Raw genomic sequence first — 23,007 nt, 5'->3', positions numbered from 1 at the left:
TATATATATATATATATATATATATACATGTATATGCATATTTTAGCTCCAAGTCCAAGAACCTCTATAACACCCGTGATCACCCCAGGTTTTTAGTCATGTTCGCGTTTAGCTCATCCTTTAGTCTATGTTGTGTTTGTGCATTGTTGTTTGTATTGGGGTCTTTTCTTTACCATGACGTTTTCAGTTTTGTGCTGACTTACAAGTTTGAATGTTCCGTTAGTATATCCCGCAACCGTTTACATCTCTAGGCTGAAAAGCTCACCCCCAAAAAAAAATAATTACGAAGCGAGTGAAATATTTTGGGTATAGCGAAATAAATGTCTTGTGGGTCATAATTACAGAGTAATCTTTGAAATTATAACAAGCCTCCTGCTGAAGTAAATATCAAAACATTAAGTTATCATCTTATATGTAAATCAATTTCCTTTTTAATGAGAAATTATCACAAACGATTGTACGGTGTATATATGTGGCTACTCGTATTGTCTTCAATATCTGAAAATTTCGGTCTGTCACACATTATAAAGTAATATATTCTTTGTTTATTTTTTCGAAAAGCTGCCTTGATACTGTATTAGAAGATTGTGACAGTTTCATGATGAACAATATTGAATATCATTTAATAAGATAGAGGAATTTGTCTATCTAAATACAACTTTCAATGAGAAAAAGGAATCTTACATTGAGACAACATTGAGCTAGAGAGACAGTGCATTGAATTTGAGAGGAAATCAAAAGTCTTAATATGGTGGATTGTAACTGGGTCAGATATCAATGCATTATCAACTCAAATTCAAAATGGATTGTACAAGGTTTTACATTGTATTACTAACATCATAATATTCCAAAATGACTTATTTTTTCGTAGTCTTGAGTTGCCTTTAAATGTGAAATACTGATCTGCCACACAATGTTTTTCTTTAATTGTGTATTTATTGTAGTTATTGCCGCTTCCAAGAGTTTGGAACTATATATGTGAAAATATATAATTTATACTTGCATCAGTTTACTATTTTGATGCACTTTGTTTATTTTTGTTTGGAGTACACGTGATGCCAATTCATTCGAATCCAACGTTTAATTTGTTTGTAAACTTTTTAACGTAACCACCTGACTTTGATATGCCCTATTCATTTTTCATTGTTATCTTTTTTAACATATGATTGGATAATTTGTAACAATTATTCAAGCCTTTTTTACGCGAACAATATGTCTTAATCCCTGTCGAAAACAAGCGCAATGAAATGACTAATATTCCTATATTTATAAGAGTACTATTTATATGATATATCAGATATACATTGTAATTGATATATTTTAAAGTTTCATATGGATTTCGTTTTAGTTATAACCATGTATCGACATCTTTTTGCTGAAATAAGCTTTCCCATTGTGGAATTTCCTTTTCTGGGTTGATTATGTACCAGCACGAGTCTGTTAGATATGAAGATACAGACGTAGACTTCAATAACTTAAATTTTTTGACGGTAAACTGTTTTCCTTCATTCGGCTTCACAATCAACTCTAACCCAAAGCTTTTAATTTCCATTCCAACAAACCAACCTATAAAAATACATAAAAGAAGCATAATAAACTGAACAAACATTTTGGGGCATAGTGAACACACTAGTAAAACTATTAACACTGACGCGTCTTCTACATTGCACAGCACATATAAAATTTCACACAAACATATTGATACAAATGTATGTACTTCACAAAGAAAGACTGAGATACATCTTTTAGACAGCCCGTAAATTGTGAGGTTCAACAATAATTACTCCTTAATTAAAAGACGAAATGCTTTATAGAAAAATAGTGCTCAATTACCTTGCTATAGCTACATGTAGTGGTAGTAAAAGGTCATGTAACTAAAACTGACCGGAAAAACGCACATTAAGGTGTAACTGACAATTTATATGGTTTGTAATACAGAGGAAATCCTTTTGTTGAACGTGTATTTTGAAGATATTTTACAGAGACAAAGTGATATTTTTTAACAATATACAATATCAAAAATTGGAGAGCGATTTGAAAATCAGTATGATAATTGTTGTTTTTAAACAATTCTTACGTAATGGTCCCGTAGCATTAACGTTGTTACTTTGTCGTATGTAAAGATGCAGCTGTAAACCTAATAACGGGTCTTTATAAGGGGATACTGCAACTGTTAAATTGTATGACGGAAAATCGGTCGTTGTTTTGTTGCTGATGTCATTCCATAGTTTTGTAACATTCGAAGTGGCATTCGATACTTTTAAAACCGTAGAGTCCAAATATTGTTGTTCTGTTCCTTCCCGAATTTCGACAGCTTTTATATTCTCTATTTTCTTCTGTTGATTTATTGTCTTTTCAAAGATTATATGAAGTGCTTTGTGTGGCTCTGAAATTGACATATATTAATATATATATATATATCAATATTAACATTTGAAATGAAACTGACATTTTCGAGTAGCATTTATATGTTTGCATTTCAAAATATTGAATAGATGTTTAAGATTTGTACGTTAATGGAAATATTTCATATAATGTATCAACTTTTCCAATATTTTATGTAAAACCCTATACATATATATGTCCTAGAAATAAATCATTGTCATAAGATATACAGTTTTAGTTATAATGTAAATTTGACGAACTCCAAGTCTTTGTCAGCTTATTATTTGAAAGCTGTAATCTTAAAAATTCTTAGTTACAGTTTTTTACAATATATTTTCTTGGCAAATTTTCGACCATTTAAAAATTCTTCTTATTTTTGCAAATAAAAACTTTCCAGCACAGAATGAAAAACTTTTTTTGTGAAAATAACGTCACTTTATGAGAAAGCATTTGGAGATGATGTGTTGCCACCTTTTGTTAATGGATATAACTGTCAAAATTAGACGTTTCTTGGGTTCGGAATTAACCTCATTGCTTTGACTACGGCGCTATCCGGTGTATCCGCGCACCTAAGACTTTTAACTTCACTTTACTTAACTGATAAAACAAATTATCGGATAATGCTATGTGAACAAATTCTTAAAATTCTTTTATTTCATAAAATCTTCTGTATATATAAAAAAAAGAAGATGTGGTATGATTACCTATTACACAAACTCTCCACAAGAGACCAAAATGACACAGGAATTAACAACTATAGGTCACCGTACGGCCTTTGTATGGTTTCATCCTAAAGATTTTGTGTAATTGGTGTTCAAAATTAGGGAGATGTTGAGAGTTCTTCAAATATCCGGTGATTACGCGCATGCCTGCTAAAAATAACATATTTTGAATAAAAGAAAGATTTTATGCTACGAAATATTATTGAATTTGAACCAAATACACTACCAAGTATGCAGATCAAAATTTATTTCAATCTGATAAAATTTGACAGCAATGATTCTATATCTGAAACATTGCTTATATGACGAAATCAGGTGATGCGCGGACACCGGGGACTACACATAAACAGCAAAATTTAGGCAGACTGTTAAAATTATTATCCGATTTTGTACTCAACTCAGAATAAACAAAAATTCAATTGATGACACTTACGAATCTGTAGGAATTTATTACGTAATTAGGTCAGTAGAGTATTCAGCTATCTATCTACGTGAAATAAGTTTTGACTAATTTCAAATATTTCAAATATCTTACTTCTTGAACTGTATAAGAACTGGTATCTTCCTGTTTCATTTGGATTTAGGTTCATACAGAGAGGTGCTGTTGATCCTTTCAGGTGTAAGAAGAAATTAGGAGATCTTTGATCTAAATACAGAGGACAAATAATAAATTTATAACATATTTGGCATAACAAAAAGCAATTTCAAACATGTTGTTCTGCTAATTTAAAACATATTACAGTTTTGGGGTATACTCACATCCTTTTAGTTTAAGAATAAGTCTTGCTTTGCGTACCGAAGCAAAACAAAAGGTTATATTAGGTTGACCTGTATCGTAATTATTTTTCGATATCAATAATTGTGCTAATATTCAAGTAATAACTTCTGGCGTAAATGTGTAAAGCGATGGCTTTGTGAAATTTTTTTTTTCTTCAATAAAGTATAATTGCATTTAAAATATTCACTTCAAAATGGAGTGACACATGATATATATTCGTCTATACTAAATGTAGTATTAAGTATAACGAAATTGATATAATTATATGAATGTTTGTATATTACTTTACTCTACTGAAGATGGTATTTGTTTTTCGTTAGAAATAATAATTGAAAAATTTCAGAGATCAATCTCAGTTATTAACAAAATTGTTCATTGATTTTTCGCAATACATAACATTGAAATTGCACGCTGATCCTATCATTTTTTTATAGCTGGTTTTTTTTTTTTTTACAACTTGGAGCAAATTAGGTATATATTTTGCTAATACAGCAGAAGTAAGACATCTTATACACACTTGCATACAATTGTTGTGTATCTAATATATACATACATGCACAAGTTTTATTTGCCTGCATTTCTTTAGCATATGATTTTTTATGTTAATTCTAAACGGTCATTTCAATCCTAAAATTAACTGAAAAGTGTGACCGTAAAAAAATGGTTTTGTTTTGAGTAATGTATTTTTTAGATATTCTTGTTTCAGAATCTGCTGAATGATTTGCTTCCATACAGGACCTTCCAGACAATGCATTAGATTGTTTTTTTACGTTGAGGTTAATAACAGCTACTAAACGGTTCGAACAACCACTGAACAGTTCTTAATGGAATGCAAGCGCGATTCGTGTGAACAGTACTAAATACACCGTAAATATAAATCTAAAATATAACCAAAAGAATGTTTTAATTTAAGAATTTATTGTAAAGTCATTCAAACTATTCAGATGAAAATGACCATTCACGTTAACATTTGTTTATTTGTTTTAGGTTGCGGATCAAAATTCATAATATTCCTCTGAATTTGAAAAAAAAATGACGTAAACTGAATAAGAGTGCTTTTACTATGATTGTAGACAATATTTCAACTGATACAAATGTAACTAGAAATGGTGACCAATATGTTGATTCTATTCAGTATTTTGTAAAAAAAGAGCACACGAATTTTGCATCCCGGATCCAGTCTTGGAATCAATTCGAAAATTTGACTGTTTATATACTATAATTGCTACCGCTGTCATCATTTCATTTATATTTGGCGAAGACAGAATTAACAAATTGTACGTTGCGTAACAATAATAAACAGGTACCTGGAATTACGACAGTTCCTTTAGAGATAGTGGAAACATCAAGGGTGGTATCTGTCGTTGGTCTTAGTGTTGTAGCTGCAAGAAAAACAACATGTTACATTATATTGGTTCTAAGATAAATTTTCCTGACTGGTAATTTTAATTTCAATTATGTTTTGATGGGGGATGACAAACATTATGATCAATAAATCAATCTTACAAAACTGAATATATTGCAACCCTTTCCATGCTACTTCCAAACTCAGGTTTAAGTTAAAAAAGCAAACTGATACAAATATAACTAGAAATCGTGACATGTCTGGTTATTTTATTTTGTATTTTGTAAAAACAGAGGACACGAGTTTAGCATCCCTGATCCAGTCTGGGGAATTAATTTTAAAATATGACTGTTTATATACTATTGCTAACTCTGTCATCGTTTCATGTATATTTTGTGTTGACAAGAATTAACAGATTGTACGTTGCGTAACAATAATAAATAGGTACCTGGAATTAAGACAGTTCCTTTAGAGATAGTGGAAACGTCAAGGGTTGTACCTGTCGTTGGTCTTATTGTCTTAGCTGCAAGAAAAACAACAACATTATATTGGTTCTTAGATAATAGTTTCTGACTTGTAATTCTAGTAACAATTATGTTTCTATGAGGGGTGGCAAAAAGTATGATCAACAAATCAATCGTTTATAAGTTAACATATTGTAACCCTTTCCATGCTACTTCCATACATAGGTTTTAGTTGAATGATAAAACTGATACAAATATAACTAGAAATCGTGACATGTTTGGTGATTTATTCAGTATTTTGTAAAAACAGGGGACACGACTTTTGCATCCCTGTTCAAGTCTGGGGATTTAATTTCAGAATGTGACTGTTTATATACTGTTGCTTACTCTGTCATCGTTCATTTATATTTTGTGAAGACAAGAATTAATAGATTGTACGTTGTGTAACAATAATTAATAGGTACCTGGAGTTAAGACAGTTCCTTTAGAGATAATGGAAACGTCAAAGGTGGTATCTGTCGTTGGTAGTATTGTCGTAGCTGAAAGAAAAACAACAACATTATATTCGTTCTTAGATAATAATTTCTGACTTGTAATTTTAGTAACAATTATGTTTAAATGGGGGTGGCAAAAAGTATAATCAATCAATCAATCTTTAAAAAATGAATATATTGCAACCCTTTATTATGCCAGTCCCATACACATATTGTATTTGATTAATACCAAAATATATTACCAATATAAAAGATACATTGCTAATATGCCGAAATAGTATAGATGTAGTCGTTTGATTTGTTATTTATTCGATAATGTTCTATACATTTTGAATTTAATGTTGATTGTCACAATCTTATAAATTTAGATATCTGAATAGTTGTCTGATCTGTAATTTCACTTGTTGTGTCTTCTTTCCGATTGTGACATTTTCACTGAGTTTGGATTAGCTTGGCGGGTGATGTATGCAAAGTATGAGACATTTACATCTCAATGTATCCTTCTTCTACAAATTGCCTTCAAATGAACAGGCAATTTGTTGAATTTTGTTTCAAAATTTCAGTCATTTTACAAAATGTCTAGGTACTTTTAGTTATTTTTTATAATGCCCGTCAAGGTGTAACACATATAAATAACCACTAGTTCTTTGTTTCTTGGCTCCACGTATTGACATATATAGACCATGCCAATCATTATATTAGTTTGGTAGATGTTGTCCGAACAACTGTGAGCTAATGATGAAGCATTCAACACAGTTTGAAATGGTCTACTGTTATGATTTTTTATAGACACCGTACTGTTCTGTAAAACTGCCCTAATTTTAAATTTTGAATTATTGTTATTATAGTCTTTGTTGAAAGTCAATTATTTGCCTAATAAAATGGCAAAATACATGCAAGTTATAGCATGAATTTTGCCATTTTATAAGCAAATACGCTTGCAGTCGTGTACATCACCATATATTCGAGTTTATATACATCATTGGCTTTCGTTTTATAATACATTTGGGGAGTGAGGACGGCGTTCCCGATTAGAGTAAATACAAGAAACCGCTTTCTTTGTTTAACCAGTTCATCAAATAATAAAAACAAAAATTGTTTAAACTTAAGCCTCTGAAATGTTTTGGCAACAACTGATGGATGACGATGGATGTACGGTTGTTAAACGGCAAAATCAATGCTTTAATGTGCATATTCAGAACGTTTGGCGATTATACTGTTTAATTATCAATCAGGAACGAGTCAACTCGGTTCAAGAATATAGAAATAACATTTATTTTAAAAAAGACTACTGTAAACCAACTTATTTTCGCGGATACTTTATTTCGCGTTTATACCCAGCTAGTCAACTTCGCGGCGATTTAATTTCGCGATTTTCTTATTTATTTAATGTAGCTTGATAGGGAAAGATCCAAGTTATTCCTTTTCGCGACGATTTAATTTCGCGTTATTTTTCTACTCGCGAAAGTCGCGAAAATAAATCGCTCGCGAAATTTAGTTGGTTTACAGTATTCCAATTCTGTCCTTTTTGTTCTTTGTACAAAACTTTACTACAAACATACTGTCTAGTATTTGATTTAGCAGTACTCTCTCAGGTAAAATAAAGTCATGCATATGCATGTGAAGTCCTTTTAAGACTTGAATTTTCAAACCGCTGATTAAATTTTTTTTTGTATTGAAAAGGTAAGTGTCAAATACAAGGGTTACTTTATCGCAATGTTAGAAGAAATATTGATAATTGTAAATCACAAAAGTCGTAAGAGCATGTAATCAAAACTCTCAGAAAAGACAATTGTCATTCTCAATTTCATATAAATTCCTTTTTTTTTAAACCCAAAATATAAAACACCTTGGGTACATTTATACTGACATACTTAGAAAAGCTATAGTATCAATAAAAAAAACTTAAGTTACCGAATAGGTATTTTGAAGAATATTTCAGGCAATTGACATGGCAATTTCTTGACATGTTTACACATAACAAATGAAAGAAAAATATTTTTGCTAAATACCTGGTCTCTTAAAGCTTTGTACGCTAAAACTTCTTCCGCCTCCGCCAATGCCACCCATAACTGCAACTCCAATATTTCCTCTACTGGATGGAAAATGAGATACAGACCCGGTTCCCATACTACGAAAACTAGTGGGACCACTAGCGAGAAGTTGAGAACTAATACCATGGGCTGTGAATAAATAAAAAAAAATCATTGTATTAGTGTTAATTTCATCTTTATCATAACATATATACGATTGTATCATTAAATGTAAACGTTTCATCGTATTCTTTTGCAAGACATGTATTAATTATTCATCCTAGTTATATATATTTTTCTAAATTTTGAAATGAAGTGAAATCTAACACGATTTTTCTTTGCAAGCTTTGTATATATCAAAAACCTGATATGAATTCAACACTCGCATCATCACTACATACATAGTTTAAAACTTTCAATCGTGAAATGGTAGGTGTCTGGTAAGTGTGTACCATTTAGAGAAAAGAAACACCAATAACTTTACAAATTTTAAAAGTTTGTTTATGTCTAATTTATAATCCTGGTACCTTTGAAAATTGTTATTTTATTTCTAGTTTATCAATTTCTAGTTTACTAAAATACTATATCACAAAACTGTACTGACTATTTGTTCACTAATACAACTTTGCTGTTGCTTAATTACAAGAAATTCTTTTAAAAGCCTTAAGCGTATTGATAAGTGACCACTTTTATTGGAAACCACAGTTTATGAATTATCCTTAAAACTAAAACCTTAAAATATACTTCATAAGCAAATTTCATCATTATTTTATGAATAAAAAATGCATGATATGATTTAGGGAAACACTAGTAAATGATATAAATTCTGATGCAATAAGCAGAGATTTTTTTTTGTTTACAATGTGTTATTTACTTTGGTTTATCTATATTTTAAAGTGCTTTGTATTCTTGAGAAAAAACAAATTCGAAAATGAGATTCCGTGGTATTTTATGATTATCTACTCACTTTGGCTGCTGGACGGTCTTGGTTGTCTCTTTTGTCGGAGCTCAGGTGCAGTTACTACCATAGATGTAAAGGGAGTAACAAACTGGTACTTAAAAGACAAATTTTGGTGTCATTTATATGTTCATTATGCTCCAAATATTTGTGTGTATATATATATATATTAAAAAAGCAATAGTAAATCAATGTTTAGTACTTCGGTTTAAGGGCAAAACCCTTTAGATAAATTTGTTTAATTGTTGTTATCATAATATTAATGTCCGATTTTCCAATATGTTTTTTATTAACTGTCCAGTTTTTTCGGAGCACCTGATTTCACTCCCGGTTTTTACTAGAGTTCGTGTTGTTTCTTATTTATTATTGATAACTGTTGATGTAAATGTCCTTTGATTTTGTGAGTCTTGGTTTACTCCTTGGTTTTAATTGTTATTGTCTTTCTTTGTATATGTCATTTTTCCTACACTAAATAAACAGTTGTGTTTGATGTTTGTAATGTATGTTTACAAAGCTTTGACTGTTTCAAAATAACATGTTCAATACAGTTGGGGTATTTAGGTAGCAATAAAACCATCATTTACTTTGGAAACACCTGTATTAGGACAGAAATATTACATGTACTTCATTTCCTTCCTTGGACTGATAAAGTCAAGCGTTGAGTTTGTCCAATTTGATTTTTTTTTACCTTCCCACTTTTTTTAATATACCGTTCGGTAATTTTATCAATATCTGTTTAGAAAATTCGTTTAACGTCAAACGGGATCAGAAATCAAACTTACCTTTGTTGCCAAAGAGATAACCTTAGCTTTAATTTTGTCTTTCATAGTGGTCGTTATATCATCCTCGATGTCTTTGAGCAACTGTTTAATTGTGAGATATGCCCACATTTTTTCTGTTATTTTTGCTAAATCAGTATCAGTGGTAATTGCTTTCAGGTCTGGAACTGGTCTTGGTTTCCATATCAGATCTATGTATCCATTATTCCAACCCGTGACACGGGGTACGATGTTAGAATCGTTAGAATTCATTTTTCCAGAAACTATCAACTCTGAACCTCCAAAGTACGATGGATAACGGGTCTGTGTAAGTGTGTTCATGTCAACGTCACCCACATAATCAAAAGATACATTTTTTAAAAGAGCGGATGAAATTTCAGAATATAATCCCTTTATCTGCAAAGAGGCATCCGAATCTTCATATATTCGTCGCGCAAATCCATTATTCTGTGCAGACATCTGTTTCAGAAAGTTAAAATCCAAATTGTTTCCGAAACCTAAGCTAAAGATAGGTACTCTGGCTTCATTTTCAGTTTTTACATTTTTTAAAATATTACTCTGTAAAGTTTCTCCTGAAGTTGCACGTCCATCTGTTAGAAACATTACTATAGCTGATCTGTTAGTATCTAAGTGCTTCGTTAAAAGTTTTATTCCGTCTGTTACTGCTGTGTTGATATTTGTTCCTAAAAAGTTTTTTGTTAAACTAATTTAATCACAAATTGCAAAGACTGACTTTCCGTCACTGATCTTATGATCTCTGTCTATTTTTTCGTTTATTAAAATAATTGAATTCGGACCGTAAGATACACAGTACCATTGAAATTCGGTAATATGCCCGTGATAGACAGATTATGACTTTATCAGAGAAAATATGTTTGCCTTTAAAAAGATCGAGACCTACTTTTGTAAAATTTACAGACGGAGATATTTTTCAATTCGGTCATTGCCTTGCTAAATTCAAAATCTAAATGAATAGTATTTTATAGGAAGACATACGAAATATTAATAAACACTCAATATATAAAAAAGAAGATGTGGTATGATTGCCAATTAGACAACTGTACACAAGATACCAAAATGACACAGCCATTAACAACTATAGGTCACCTTACAGCCTTCAATAATGAACAAACCCCATACCGCATAGTCAGCTATAAAAGGTCCCGATAAGACAATGTAAAACAATTCAAACGAAAAAAATAACGGCTTTATTTATATATAAAAAAATGAACGAAAAACAAATATGTAACAAATAAACAAACGACAACCACTGAATTACAGGCTCCTGACCTGGGCATGTTGGGACAGGCACATACATAAATAATGTGGCGGGGTTAAACATGTTAGCGGGATCCCAACCATCCCCCTAACCTGGGACAGTGGTATAACAGTAAAACATAAGAACGTAGTATGTCAATTGTATATTATATATTCTTAGGGGTGATATGATGATGGGGCTTTGCAATTGAAATTGTACATTTAAAAATTTAAGAATGTTAGTTAAATGTGTCTGTTTTATCAGCGGCTGATTTAAACAATATTAGGCTTGATTTGAGTTTTATGAAATAATGTGTTGCGAGCGTTTTGTGAAACAGTACAGTTTGAAAATGTCCTCATGTATTAGAGGGCCAAAAACCAATAAATGCACAAAGAGTGTATTCTCTGAATGACAAAATGAAACATACCTTGTTCAGGTAACGAAACAACATTATTTCATTAAAATATCTTTAACTATTGTATAGCCTTGTCACCTAAAGTAGTTCTTTTTTTCTCAGTTAATGTATTGGCATAAACAGTTTTGTAATTCCGATAGGCTCGAATTTACTTGTTCTACTGTTTAACTGTTATCGGACGTAATCACACATTGAACCATCAATTTTCTGCGAATTAGTTTAGAGTCCATAACTAGTCAGATCCAGGGTCTACGAGAGGGTCATCACATAATAGAAATAGGAAAAGACATGATTTTAAAAATATGAGGCTGTCTCATCAATACCACCTGGGATAATTTTAGTAAGTCGGAAGCGCATCAGTTTGTCTACAAGAGACTCATCGGTGACGATCGCATTTTAAAGTAAAAAATCTTAAATAATGTATGAACTTTTAAAGCATATTGAGGTTCCGAAATTCCAAAGTTGCATATGATAAGAGATGTTTTATTATCTTTCCAACAAATGACGCACCACCATTCTTTATGATGTTAATCAGTAATTTTCCTTCAACTGATTTCTGAAGAACGGGAGTAATATCATTCGACATATCTAACATTACGAGGAGATTTTTTTTTGTAAAAAAAAGTCGAAAAGTTTTTAAAGCTTTGGGTTGAGCAAAAAAACCTACGAAACCTTTTGTTCCTCTAAGTGTGAGCATTTAGACGAAAACGAAAGTTTGTGTTTATTTGAGCTCTGCATTACATTTGTTCACATATATCCTTTTCAGGTATTTGTTGAAATCCGGCAATATTTGATCTCTTTATTTAGTCTTTGACTTCAAGTTTATCATGAAATAAGAAATCAAATAAATATCAAAAACTGTAATGTTCATTTAAGAAGTAGAACTAAAATAACTTACCTCCCCTAGCAATAACGGGGTCTATAAATCTGTTTGCTTTATCAAAATTAACTTGTGTCCCTTCTAACATTTCAGTTTTGCTTAACCAATCAAACTTGCTGTCAAAAAACAAAATATTTAATTTGTCTTCTGGTTTCATATCCTGAATGATTAGCTTCATTGCCTCTTTCAGTTGGTTCATTTTTCTTCCTTGCATACTCCCACTTTTGTCTAACACAAACATCACATCTTTAGATAGCGGTTTAATGTCTTTTGGGGCAAACATATGAACAAAATATCCATTTACTACCTGTAAAATATAATCTTCACAATTAGCATGACTTTAAGATTATTTGGTTCATTGTTTTATTTATGTTTTAATTCTTCAAGTTCATTATGCTGACTGATTGCTATCTATAGTTGCCTTCAAGTAAACTGTTCTTTTGATTGCTTATCAGGCAAGATGTCAAGGCAAAGAAAAAAAATGGAAGAAGATTTGGTATGATTGCCAAAGAGAAAGCTGCTCACAAAAGTTCAATGAACGTCCACTTGTATTTTTATCCATCTGATGGGTTAATCCTTTTTCAAATGATTTTTATAGTTCGTTCTTATGTTGTACTGTTATACCTCTGTCCCAGGTAAGGGGAGGGTTGTGATCCCGCTAACATATTTAACACCGCCACATTATGTATGTATGTGCCTGTCCCAAGTCAGGAGCCTGTAATTCAGCTGTTGTCGTTTGATTATGTACATGTGTTACATATATGTTATTTGTTAATATTTTGTACATAAATTAGGCCGTAAGTTTTCCGTTTGAATGGTTTTACTTTTTCATTTCGGGGCCTTTTATAGCGGACTATACGGTATGGGCTTTGCTCATTGTTGAAGGCCTTACAGTGACCTATAGTTGTTAATTTCTGTGTCATTTTGGTCTCTTGTGGAGAGTTGTCACATTAGCAATCATACCACATCTTCGTTTTTTTATATTGAATGTATACAATTAAGGTGGTATGTGGGTTCTCACCATCTTGGATTGTAAAAACAAGAGAATCTGAGGTCCAGATTATCAATAAAGTTAGCAAAATTTGATGTAGGAATGCAGAAAACTAATGTGAATTTGCATTTAGAAGAACAATTTATAAGATTATAATTTATAAAGGAGTAGGTCCGGTAAGGACCGATTTTGGCCTCAAATTTCAGGTTCATCTAACGAAAGATTTTGACCACTTTTTAAACACTTAAGTGTCTATTTTATTTGAATTAATTAGTTTATGTGAAAGATTTAAACAGATTTAGTCATTAAAAACGATTCGATTCAAGCTCAAATATGAAAAATCTACCTAATATGCCGCAAAATGTCACTTTTCAGATGGTTTTTGGTAAAAATGAAAGTGGCTGCATCCGTGTTCATCCTCAACTTTTATATATGTTATGTATTATCATCAAATACAACTTACATTTCAATATTAAGGATGAACACGAATGCGGCCACTTTCGTTTTACACGAAAACCGTCTAAAATTTAACTAAAATGCTAGAATTATGAAGATTTCAGTAATTTAGCATGTCTTAATGGTGCTAGTACCGGATATATGTGCATTGTATTGTCAAAAACAGCCCATATTTATGTAGCAGAAGCATTCTACTGTCCAATAAATAACTAAAGGTTTACATTTTCACAATTTTGTAAAACTGCTATATTATGGGGCCAAAAATGGGTCTTACTGAACCTACTCCTTTTAATATTTTTGCAAGTGTATATATTTTTGCGCTTAATTTTTAATGTTTTTAAATTGGCATTTTCAGGGAAGCTAACTCTGAAGGTGCATTTTCTGAAGGAATCTACATGAAATTTTGCTATTTTGTATTTTAGCCTGAAAAAACACATAGTGACCCTATCTTTTCTCTTCATATTCTTAAAGCATTTTCTTAAAGCTATCTTCTCGTATTTTATTTTACAATTCTATCATTGAGTTTAGATTCTAATCACATAATGATACTTTTTCCTGTATAATCCATACAAAATGTGTCATTTTGTCACAACCTGTAGCTTGACAAAATGCGCGGTGACCTATCATTTTTATCAAATTTTGAATACTACGTTTTGGCAAAATATGAACAAATTCTATCAATTTTAATTTAGACTCCCATACCACCTTAAATACAGCCTTCAACATGTTTAGCAACTGATAAAACAAACTATGAAAATCCTTAAAAAAAACTTTACCAATAAATCTCCAGCATCTTTGTCCCTAGTTACATCATACTTCACTTTAAACTGTCCAGAGATACCTTGTTTTGACATTGCTTTCTGGTTCTGAACACTTGGAGCGTATCTTATGTCAATTCTCTTTGGTGAAACATGTTTAATATTAACAAATTTAACATTTTCTAAAATAGAATAAAGTTCATGGTTAATAAGTTAGATTTTTTATTATATAACTACTTATATTGAAACAAGCATTCCTATGACATGTTTGTATATTGCATGCCCTATTTATCATAAAGCAACTTACTGATCTTTGATTTAAACGTTTTAAAAAAAGTAACACAAAAAGAGGAGTTAAAAAACCTTGTTCAAACTTTTAATGAAAGCTGCATTTATTATTAAACTATCTTTTATGTTATAACTTGAAATTTAAAATACTTGAAAACAAAAATGTTAATTCAAAGTTCTAATTCGCTGCTATTTAAAGGTGGTCTTATATTTCATTCTTGTAAAACTACAATCTTCAATTCCAAAACCGGATTCAAAGAAAAAACGAAATTGCCTAAAGGTCTCATTAACAAAATGGGCAGTTATATTACAAGGGTTTAAAAAGTCTTACATGTATTCAAGTTGTACAAATGTTAGGTTTAAACGGTGGAAACTATTGATATGAAAATCTATTTTAATGCTGATGATACTTGGCTCTATTCTATATTTTCGAACATTAACTTCATTTAGTTCAAGTAAAAACATGGCTCTTATTTGTGATGATGTACTAACTATCGTTTGGACTTTACAATTTTCTTATCTTGGTTTTGTGCAATAGTTAATTCCTTGAGGCTACAATTATTCAAATCTAATTCCCTAATTTGTTATTCCGGGAAATGCTTGAAATAATATGCAGTATTTTTTTTTTAGCCTGAAGTTGCAAACATAGTAAATAAAATCCTTTTGGACTATGCTGTTTTCCCCTTTTAAATTTTTATTTATACAAATATTCTTACCAACTTTTGTTTTGCCATCAAGTGGTGGTATTGATAGATCTATTATATCTCTTGATTCACTTATATAAACTTTTATTTCAAAGTCTTCCACTATTTGACCAGGATCTACATAAATCACGTGATGATATGATCCAAGGGTTCGTTTCAGCAATTCTTGATATTTCAGTTTGAAAACAACCGATGCATTCCTCTCCACATTAACAAGTATGTTAAACTTGTTTGAAGTTCTTGGGCTGTAAAAAACATATGTCATATTGTTAACTGAATTTATGAAAAAGTTTTCTGCTAACTTCCATGCATTTCTATTCATGACAAAATACTTTCATTTAACAGTTAAATGTATGATAATGCAAACATTGATTCATCATTGTACTGTTGTTACCATTCAATTGTTTTGTTGAAAATTCGTACACCGGGTAAAACACATTACAATGCTCTCAAATCTGCTTACTGTTGTGAAAGGTTAGTAACGCGGTTAACTTATGTGTTAATGTAATGACAATAACCTCATATTTTCAGAAATTTAATAGGTACATACTACAAGCAAGAAAATTACAGAAAATCTTAAACATATTGTTCTTTCATTTTTTGTATCCATTTATAGTTATAATCATAATTTCTGTTTCTTGAAATAGTAGAAATAACGACAAAACTAGATTATACAATTAATTATGCAGTCACTAACCCACTTCTGTATTAATATTCTTGTAATTGTTATTCAAATACATCAAATCACATACTTAAAAACCAAACCTGAATTATATCAAATATTTAGAAATTTACCTAAAACGTCACTTTTGTGGCGTTGAAACAGTCGTGTGATGGACAGTTCAATGTTCTGTTTTGCAATTTATTTGTACTGTATTCCTGTCATGTACTGTTGTCATTTTAGTTGTTTGCTTTACATTGCCATAAAAGCGCGAGGTTTAGCTAGCCACATAACCAGGTTTAACCAACCATTATTTCTTAAAATGTCATGTAGCAAGTCAGTAAAATTGGAGTTGTTACCTTATAGTTCGTGTCAGTGTGTTTCATTGTCGTTTGTTTCGTTGTTTCCCTCTCATAAGTGGTGGGTTTCCCTCGGTTTTAGTTTGTAATCGGATTTGTTTTCTCTCAATCAATTTATGACTTTTGAACAGCGATAAACTACTGTTGTCTTTATGTATTCTATTAAGAAAACCTGGCAAATGTAGTTCAACAATTGAATAAAATAAGTATTTAGAGACTAAAGGTATTGTATGCAAGATTTAAAATCTTTACACTTACGAAGCAGCAATGTGACCTGCACTTTCACCGCGACTTTTTGCTTCCTCGAACTGTTTCTTAGCTTTCTCCTTTTCTTTCACATTACCAGCATATCGCTTGCCTCCTATTTCCCTGTGTAATATAGTTTTTGTAAGGGATCGTGATGTAGACTTTAAAGTTCTAATTAAGCAAACACATGCATCAGTTTGAATTATGTTAAAAAATATAAAAAAAACATCAATTATTCGTGGGAATTATACTATTCGTCGAACAACTTACTTTTAATTGACTTGATTGATATGAAATTGGGGTATCAAACATGATTGATTCTTATGGGAAAATTCAAAAGATATATCTTAATATTATTAATTCGTATATTTTAACAAATTTGATTCGTTCAGGGATAGTCACATGTTAAACTATATTTTCGAAGGTAGAGAGAAAACGGCGGATAGCAAAAAGCATATTGACCGGCAAAAAGCATATTGCACGGTTATTTTTAGAATATCTTAAAACCGATATACTTTGTGACGTCATGTAATGAATTTCAGGATATTGTTTAACGTTTTGAAACAAATGATATCTGTGATCGATTATTTGACGAAAAAAATCTTCAAATACATAAGATGTCCCCCAAAAAAGTAAATGAAATAACAACTAGCATGTTGTTATTGTCAAGGAGACAATGTAATATCTATAAGTTCCAACAAACCTAAATGACGATTTTGATACAAACATGGTCGGAAATTAATAATATAACAAATATAGCCTTTGTATGGGGTCAATACAGGATATATCGACCAAAAGAAGTATATCGACCTCGGACTTCGTCCTCAGTCCATATACTTCTTTCAGGTCAATATATCCTTGTATCGACCTCATACAAAGGCTATATTTGTATAATATCGACGAACAATACAGTTATATTCAAGGTACAATATATAGAGAAACAGACAAATAATAGTCAATAAAATGCTAGATTTAAACTTGATTGAACTTTTGTTTTCAAGACGAGGTAACATTTTGTGCTCCGATTTTTGGAGCCGTCATCTGTATAAATTTGAAATACTGGATGAGAATATATTAATCTAAAGCAATAGGTGAAGGGGTCAACAAGAAAAATGGCAGACAATATATGGAAGGTATTATTAGTTACATTTGCTAGTGATCTAATACGGTATATATGGGGTCAGAATTTACTGACCCCATATATACCGTATTACATCATTAGCACACTATGTAAATAATTTATCTTACCGACCATCATAACGTGTGAAATTTAGACTAGTGACCTATCAAAATGAGCAAGTCTTCAATACTGTTAGCAATAAGAAACTACTTCCATTGATCCTACAAAAACAGATGACAACAATAACAACTTGTTAGGTTTAAATATGTTTTATGAATTTATTTCAATCTTAATCATCAATTTCTTCGTCAATTGAAGTTTTTTTTCTCAGTACCGTATTATTTTTATGAAGGAACGTAACACCACTAACAACCGTGTATGAAATAAGCACCGCCTCCCTACTAACCTAATATGAAATACACATGGTCTCTACGCGGACGCTTTTAACCAATCATATTTCTAGAAATGTATAGAAGGTAAGATAATAATGGGTATACATTTCTCATATATCTGTTATATTAAAATTTTGTCTTTGGCAATTGTGAATTGCCAAAGACAATATCTAATATAACATATCCTATAACAGTTAATCAAATAATACTGGCATTCTTATTTCTTAAATGCCGTAGGCAACAACCTTGTATCAATGAAATTATAACATGTATAATAAGTATCTACACCTTGCTTCTATAAGGGGGTTGATTGAATACAGGTTCGTTGTGTGTAATAGTCGAGTAGTCTTTGAATAGCAAAACGAAAAAAAAGGAATAAGAAGAAAATTGTATATGCATTTTGTCCATGTAGTGCAATTTCTATATTTCATCGTCTAGGTCCCACGGTCCCAAAATGTTGAACAAGCTACCAAACGTAAACGCAATCTTGGACTTTGTGTCGCAAATTAAAAAAAAAAGACATCCAGCATTCAATCTATACTCTGACTACTTGATATCTGTAAATATTGATTTGATTTAACATCGCAATAATTCAATGGCAAAATGTCAAAAGTATATTATTTCATCGATCCTCTACTTTTATTATAGTGCTTCTTCTAATTATAATTTGCGTGTTTTATTAAAAAAAGAAGTACGTCACTAAGAGTAAGGGATTGATGAAATAAATATACTTTTCTGTTGAAGGAATCTCTTCGAAAGTTTTAAGGATGCTATTATCTTTGATTGACTGATTGGCCGTTATAGGGTACATGTTAAGTCTCAAATAGTTATCAAAGGTACCAGGATTATAATTTAGTATCCAGACGCGCGTTTTGTTTACATAAGACTCATCAATGACGCTCATATCAAAATATTTATAAAGTCTCACAAGTACAAAGTTGAAGAGCATTGAGGATCCAAAATTCCAAAAACGGCTAAGGCAATCTATGCGTGGGATAAGAAAATTCTTAGTTTTTCAAAATTACCTTTAAATGAAGTGTTTTTTTTTTTAGAAGAATTTGTTTGAGATTCACTAGGAAAGGTAGTGAAATGTTGTTATACTAAGTTTAATTGATAATTTTATCGTATAATACATTTGGGAGCATAAATTTACTAATTGTCATATACTGTGTACTTTTCTGATAATTCATTCTCAATAAAGACCATATCGAGGGCTATCGGTAAAAGTAAAGCAATATGGTCTTACATTGTAAAGCCTGTTATAAAAGCTGAATCTGGTAGAGTCATATCAAACATTACTTCTGATGCTTCTTGATTTACGTTGAGAATTTTAGTCTCCACTACTGTTGTAGCAAATCTGAAGTAGATATCTGATGAAATGTGCATCGACTTTATCTCTGGTTTTAATGTCTGGAAAAAATCATACAAGAACTTATTAGTCCTTGATAAACATTTGACAGCAGCATATAATACCAAAAGCTTAAACAACAATGATGTGCATTGTTACAACACAAAATAGTTTTGTCAGAACGAGCGTTTTATTGACCCCAAACGGGCAGTGATTTTTTTAAATGTGTTATCTCGTTACCAATTATTTAATTTTCTGATTGGTGATTTCTACTCTAAGTTCTTAAACATTTTAAATTTTATACTTTCTATTTTCGTTATGAAACATGTATGATGACATTCTTAACCCATGGATACATCATCGGATTTTATTTGTTTAATCTGATTTTTGTCTTTATATTTAATTATACAGATTTGTACCTCTGGTTTTCAACGAATATGTGGGTAAACACGTAACATGCAGAAGTCAATAGTGAAACGATGAAATTGGTTTTAAGGTATCGTTAAAATCCCTAGTTTTTACAAGATGTACAAATGAATTTTTTCATGAAGGCAAGTGCAAATACAATTCTTCAGTTAAGGAGGATTCAGATGACATCAATGAACACTACAAAAACATTATATAATATGTAAACAAAGAATTTTAATTGAATTACACAAATCAAAAATAACATTCGATTTTACAGTGCAATTTTTGGTACCATTTCATCCATTCCCTCGTCAAGCCTGGTCGAATACATTTCTTCAGGTATTAAATACCAGTTCGTAGCGTTAAGTTATAGAATAAAATGTCCCTCAAATATAGATGATTCCTAACTTCGAAACGATCCCTTGTTCGCAAAAGTGTGTGAAAATATTGAAAATTGTTTATACCATTAAACAACGTTCAACTATATTAAGCCTTTCGAAAGAAAAAAAAGTATTGTTTTCGAACATTAAAATTTCATTCACCATCATATCTGCATATGTGGAAAGAAAAATATCCGATGAAAAATTATATAGTACACTTATATTTATACCTTTCATAACTAATGCTTCAGAATGACATAAATTGTAACAAAATGAAGATTGTGAGGTCAAAACTTAAAGTTTGAGTTTTTTATGTGTTATTGTCTGTTGTCATGTAAATCGTCCTGAATTTTTTTAATTATCAATGACCTAACAAATATTAAATGGAAACGTCTTAATAATGTCTTATGCCATTCAAATCAACGCAGATTTTCGTATCACTTTTTCCTATGACACTCCGTACATAAATGCAAGAAATAGATAACAGGTCAAAACAATAAGAAAATGTTGTTTATTAGCTACGACATTTCATTGTTTACAATGATAATTAATCTATTCGTCTTAAGGTGTAATACTTACCTTGTTCTTATACAAACATGTTGTCTTAAACATAGAATATTATTTCTGTGTGCTAGTTTATAACATCATACATTGAATATATACATAAATGCGTATCATCTAAATTGACAAATACGTTTTTTGTTTCGATGGTTTTCAAAATTTGATATTTGTATGAATGTTAACTCGTTTAAAAGAATCGTGCGTGTGGTCATATTGCATTACACGAATGAAATATTAAGTAATTACGGTGATCCTTTATAATTTTCGATTCGATTTTAAAGTTAAGATATAACTTTTGTAATCCCTTATCGAAAATAACTTTCCTAACTTTCCATCACACATGACTTTTTATTGTGTTGGGCTACTAAGTTAAGAAAAACACATAATTGAATTACCTTTTGGGAGAAGGTAGAGAGATGAAGTTTAAATTGGCATGTGTTGTATATCTGTTTTATGTGAAAACATTTTAATTACTTTTGTAGACAAAGGTGAATACAATATATCTCGCAAAGACGAAAGAAAATATTATATAAGATAGCAGAAAAAAACTTACCTGTGAAAGTACCTGTTCTTTAACTTGCATTAACAGCAAGCACAATAAGTTAAGATATACTTTTGAAACTGTTGTAACACACATGTTGATACTTCTGTGCATTATAAACTTGTTCAATTTCGTTTTGGTTGATTATCCTTTTATAACAACATTGTGTTTACGAAAGTGATAAAAGGTTAAAAAATATATAACGTTCCCGGATTTAATACATCTGATTAGCATAATTTGTGAAACAAAAATCCCCTGGATTGTTTAAAAACGTTGTTCAAACAGTATGTGTAATTAAAGAAGGTTAAATATAGTATGATTAATTAGTGTAACACTATATGGTAATAGGAAATAATTCACTGAGGAACGCTTAATCAGTTTTTAATTGAACAAAAAGAAAGAATTATACTACCGAAAACATATGTTTTATCAAGCAGGTTATCATGTAGTTTTTTTTTCAAGCAACGTTCTTCATCACAAGGAGGTAACATCTAAAATTCAATTTTATTTTCAAAATCAGTCTGTTTCTGTTGTTTCCTTCAGTTACACAAAAACATTGAGCCTTATGTATTTAACTATAAGCAAGAAGTGCTGGACCTTGATTCCATAGAATACCTCAAACGAACTCCTGACATGTGACTGTTCCCACTCGCCTTATATTTATAGCTCGTCTGGTGATGAAATTATTTAAGATCTTAACATAATCCAACACGAACATCTTCGAAATGTAATATGGCATGTTGCTAAGTTCAGTGGACCCCAACATATCAATTTTAACCATAACTTCTGAAAATTTATGGATTCCATTGAGGACTACGATAGACTTACGGTGATGAAGATGACACTTCATTAGAATGGGTTTAAACAATCATGTATCTGATAAAACGTCGATTTCATAAGCTGAAAAACTGTGTGAATGATCGACAAAAGTCCGTTCTTAGAAACAGAGAATCTTTGAAATGTCTAATATATCTTCACGATAAAAAATATGTTGTTGTTTCTGCGGAAAATTTTTAATATTTTGTTAACCGTACAACAACGAGTGTCTATTAAAGAGCATTAGGAATAAATGAGTTCTAAGGTATCCCACACAAATACATATCCTCTTCCATGGATGAGATGTTGCCGAATTATAAATCCGTCATGTTTTCAATGAACATAGCATTGAACAGCTAATATGAGGGCTTACCTTGATTGTATCGTATACCTAAGTTCACAAGCAACAGTGCATTGCCGATTCCTTTTTTTTAAACATCCCTAAACTATTTACATCATTAATTCAT

The 23,007-nt window shown here is 30.9% G+C and overlaps 1 protein-coding gene across 2 annotated transcripts; it reads right to left on the bottom strand.

The window, feature by feature from the left end:
- Positions 1-1,261: 1,261 nt before the first annotated feature.
- Positions 1,262-22,775, bottom strand: LOC139512762 (inter-alpha-trypsin inhibitor heavy chain H3-like). Of its 2 annotated transcripts, XM_071300645.1 has the most exons (15): positions 21,737-22,775; positions 19,733-19,896; positions 16,987-17,097; positions 15,721-15,953; positions 14,735-14,898; positions 12,530-12,818; positions 9,962-10,641; positions 9,189-9,276; positions 8,201-8,371; positions 6,159-6,233; positions 5,679-5,753; positions 5,193-5,267; positions 3,643-3,753; positions 2,078-2,386; positions 1,262-1,566 (listed from the first exon to the last, which is right to left on the bottom strand). In XM_071300645.1, exons 1-15 carry the CDS (start codon positions 21,836-21,838, stop codon positions 1,349-1,351), a joined length of 2,865 nt encoding a protein of 954 aa, XP_071156746.1. In that variant the 5' UTR covers positions 21,839-22,775; the 3' UTR covers positions 1,262-1,348. The 2 variants fall into 2 exon arrangements, with proteins under 2 accessions (XP_071156746.1, XP_071156756.1); XM_071300655.1 differs by lacking the exon at positions 5,193-5,267 and having other exon boundaries at positions 21,737-22,772.
- Between the last annotated feature and the right edge of the window lie 232 nt (positions 22,776-23,007).

Source organism: Mytilus edulis, chromosome 1 (genome assembly GCF_963676685.1).
Source record: "Mytilus edulis chromosome 1, xbMytEdul2.2, whole genome shotgun sequence".
NCBI lineage: Eukaryota > Metazoa > Mollusca > Bivalvia > Mytilida > Mytilidae > Mytilus > Mytilus edulis.
This window is presented reverse-complemented; position numbering and strand designations above follow the sequence as displayed.

Bases quoted from the DNA above. Each gene is read 5' to 3' on its own strand.
- LOC139512762 (XM_071300645.1), bottom strand. From the start codon at position 21,838: ATGCACAGAAGTATCAACATGTGTGTTACAACAGTTTCAAAAGTATAT. The intron at 19,897-21,736 runs GTAAGTTTTTTT...GATTTTTTCCAG, and splicing joins AAGAACAGGTACTTTCACAG to ACATTAAAACCAGAGATAAA. The intron at 8,372-9,188 runs GTGAGTAGATAA...ATTTATTCACAG, and splicing joins AAGACCGTCCAGCAGCCAAA to CCCATGGTATTAGTTCTCAA.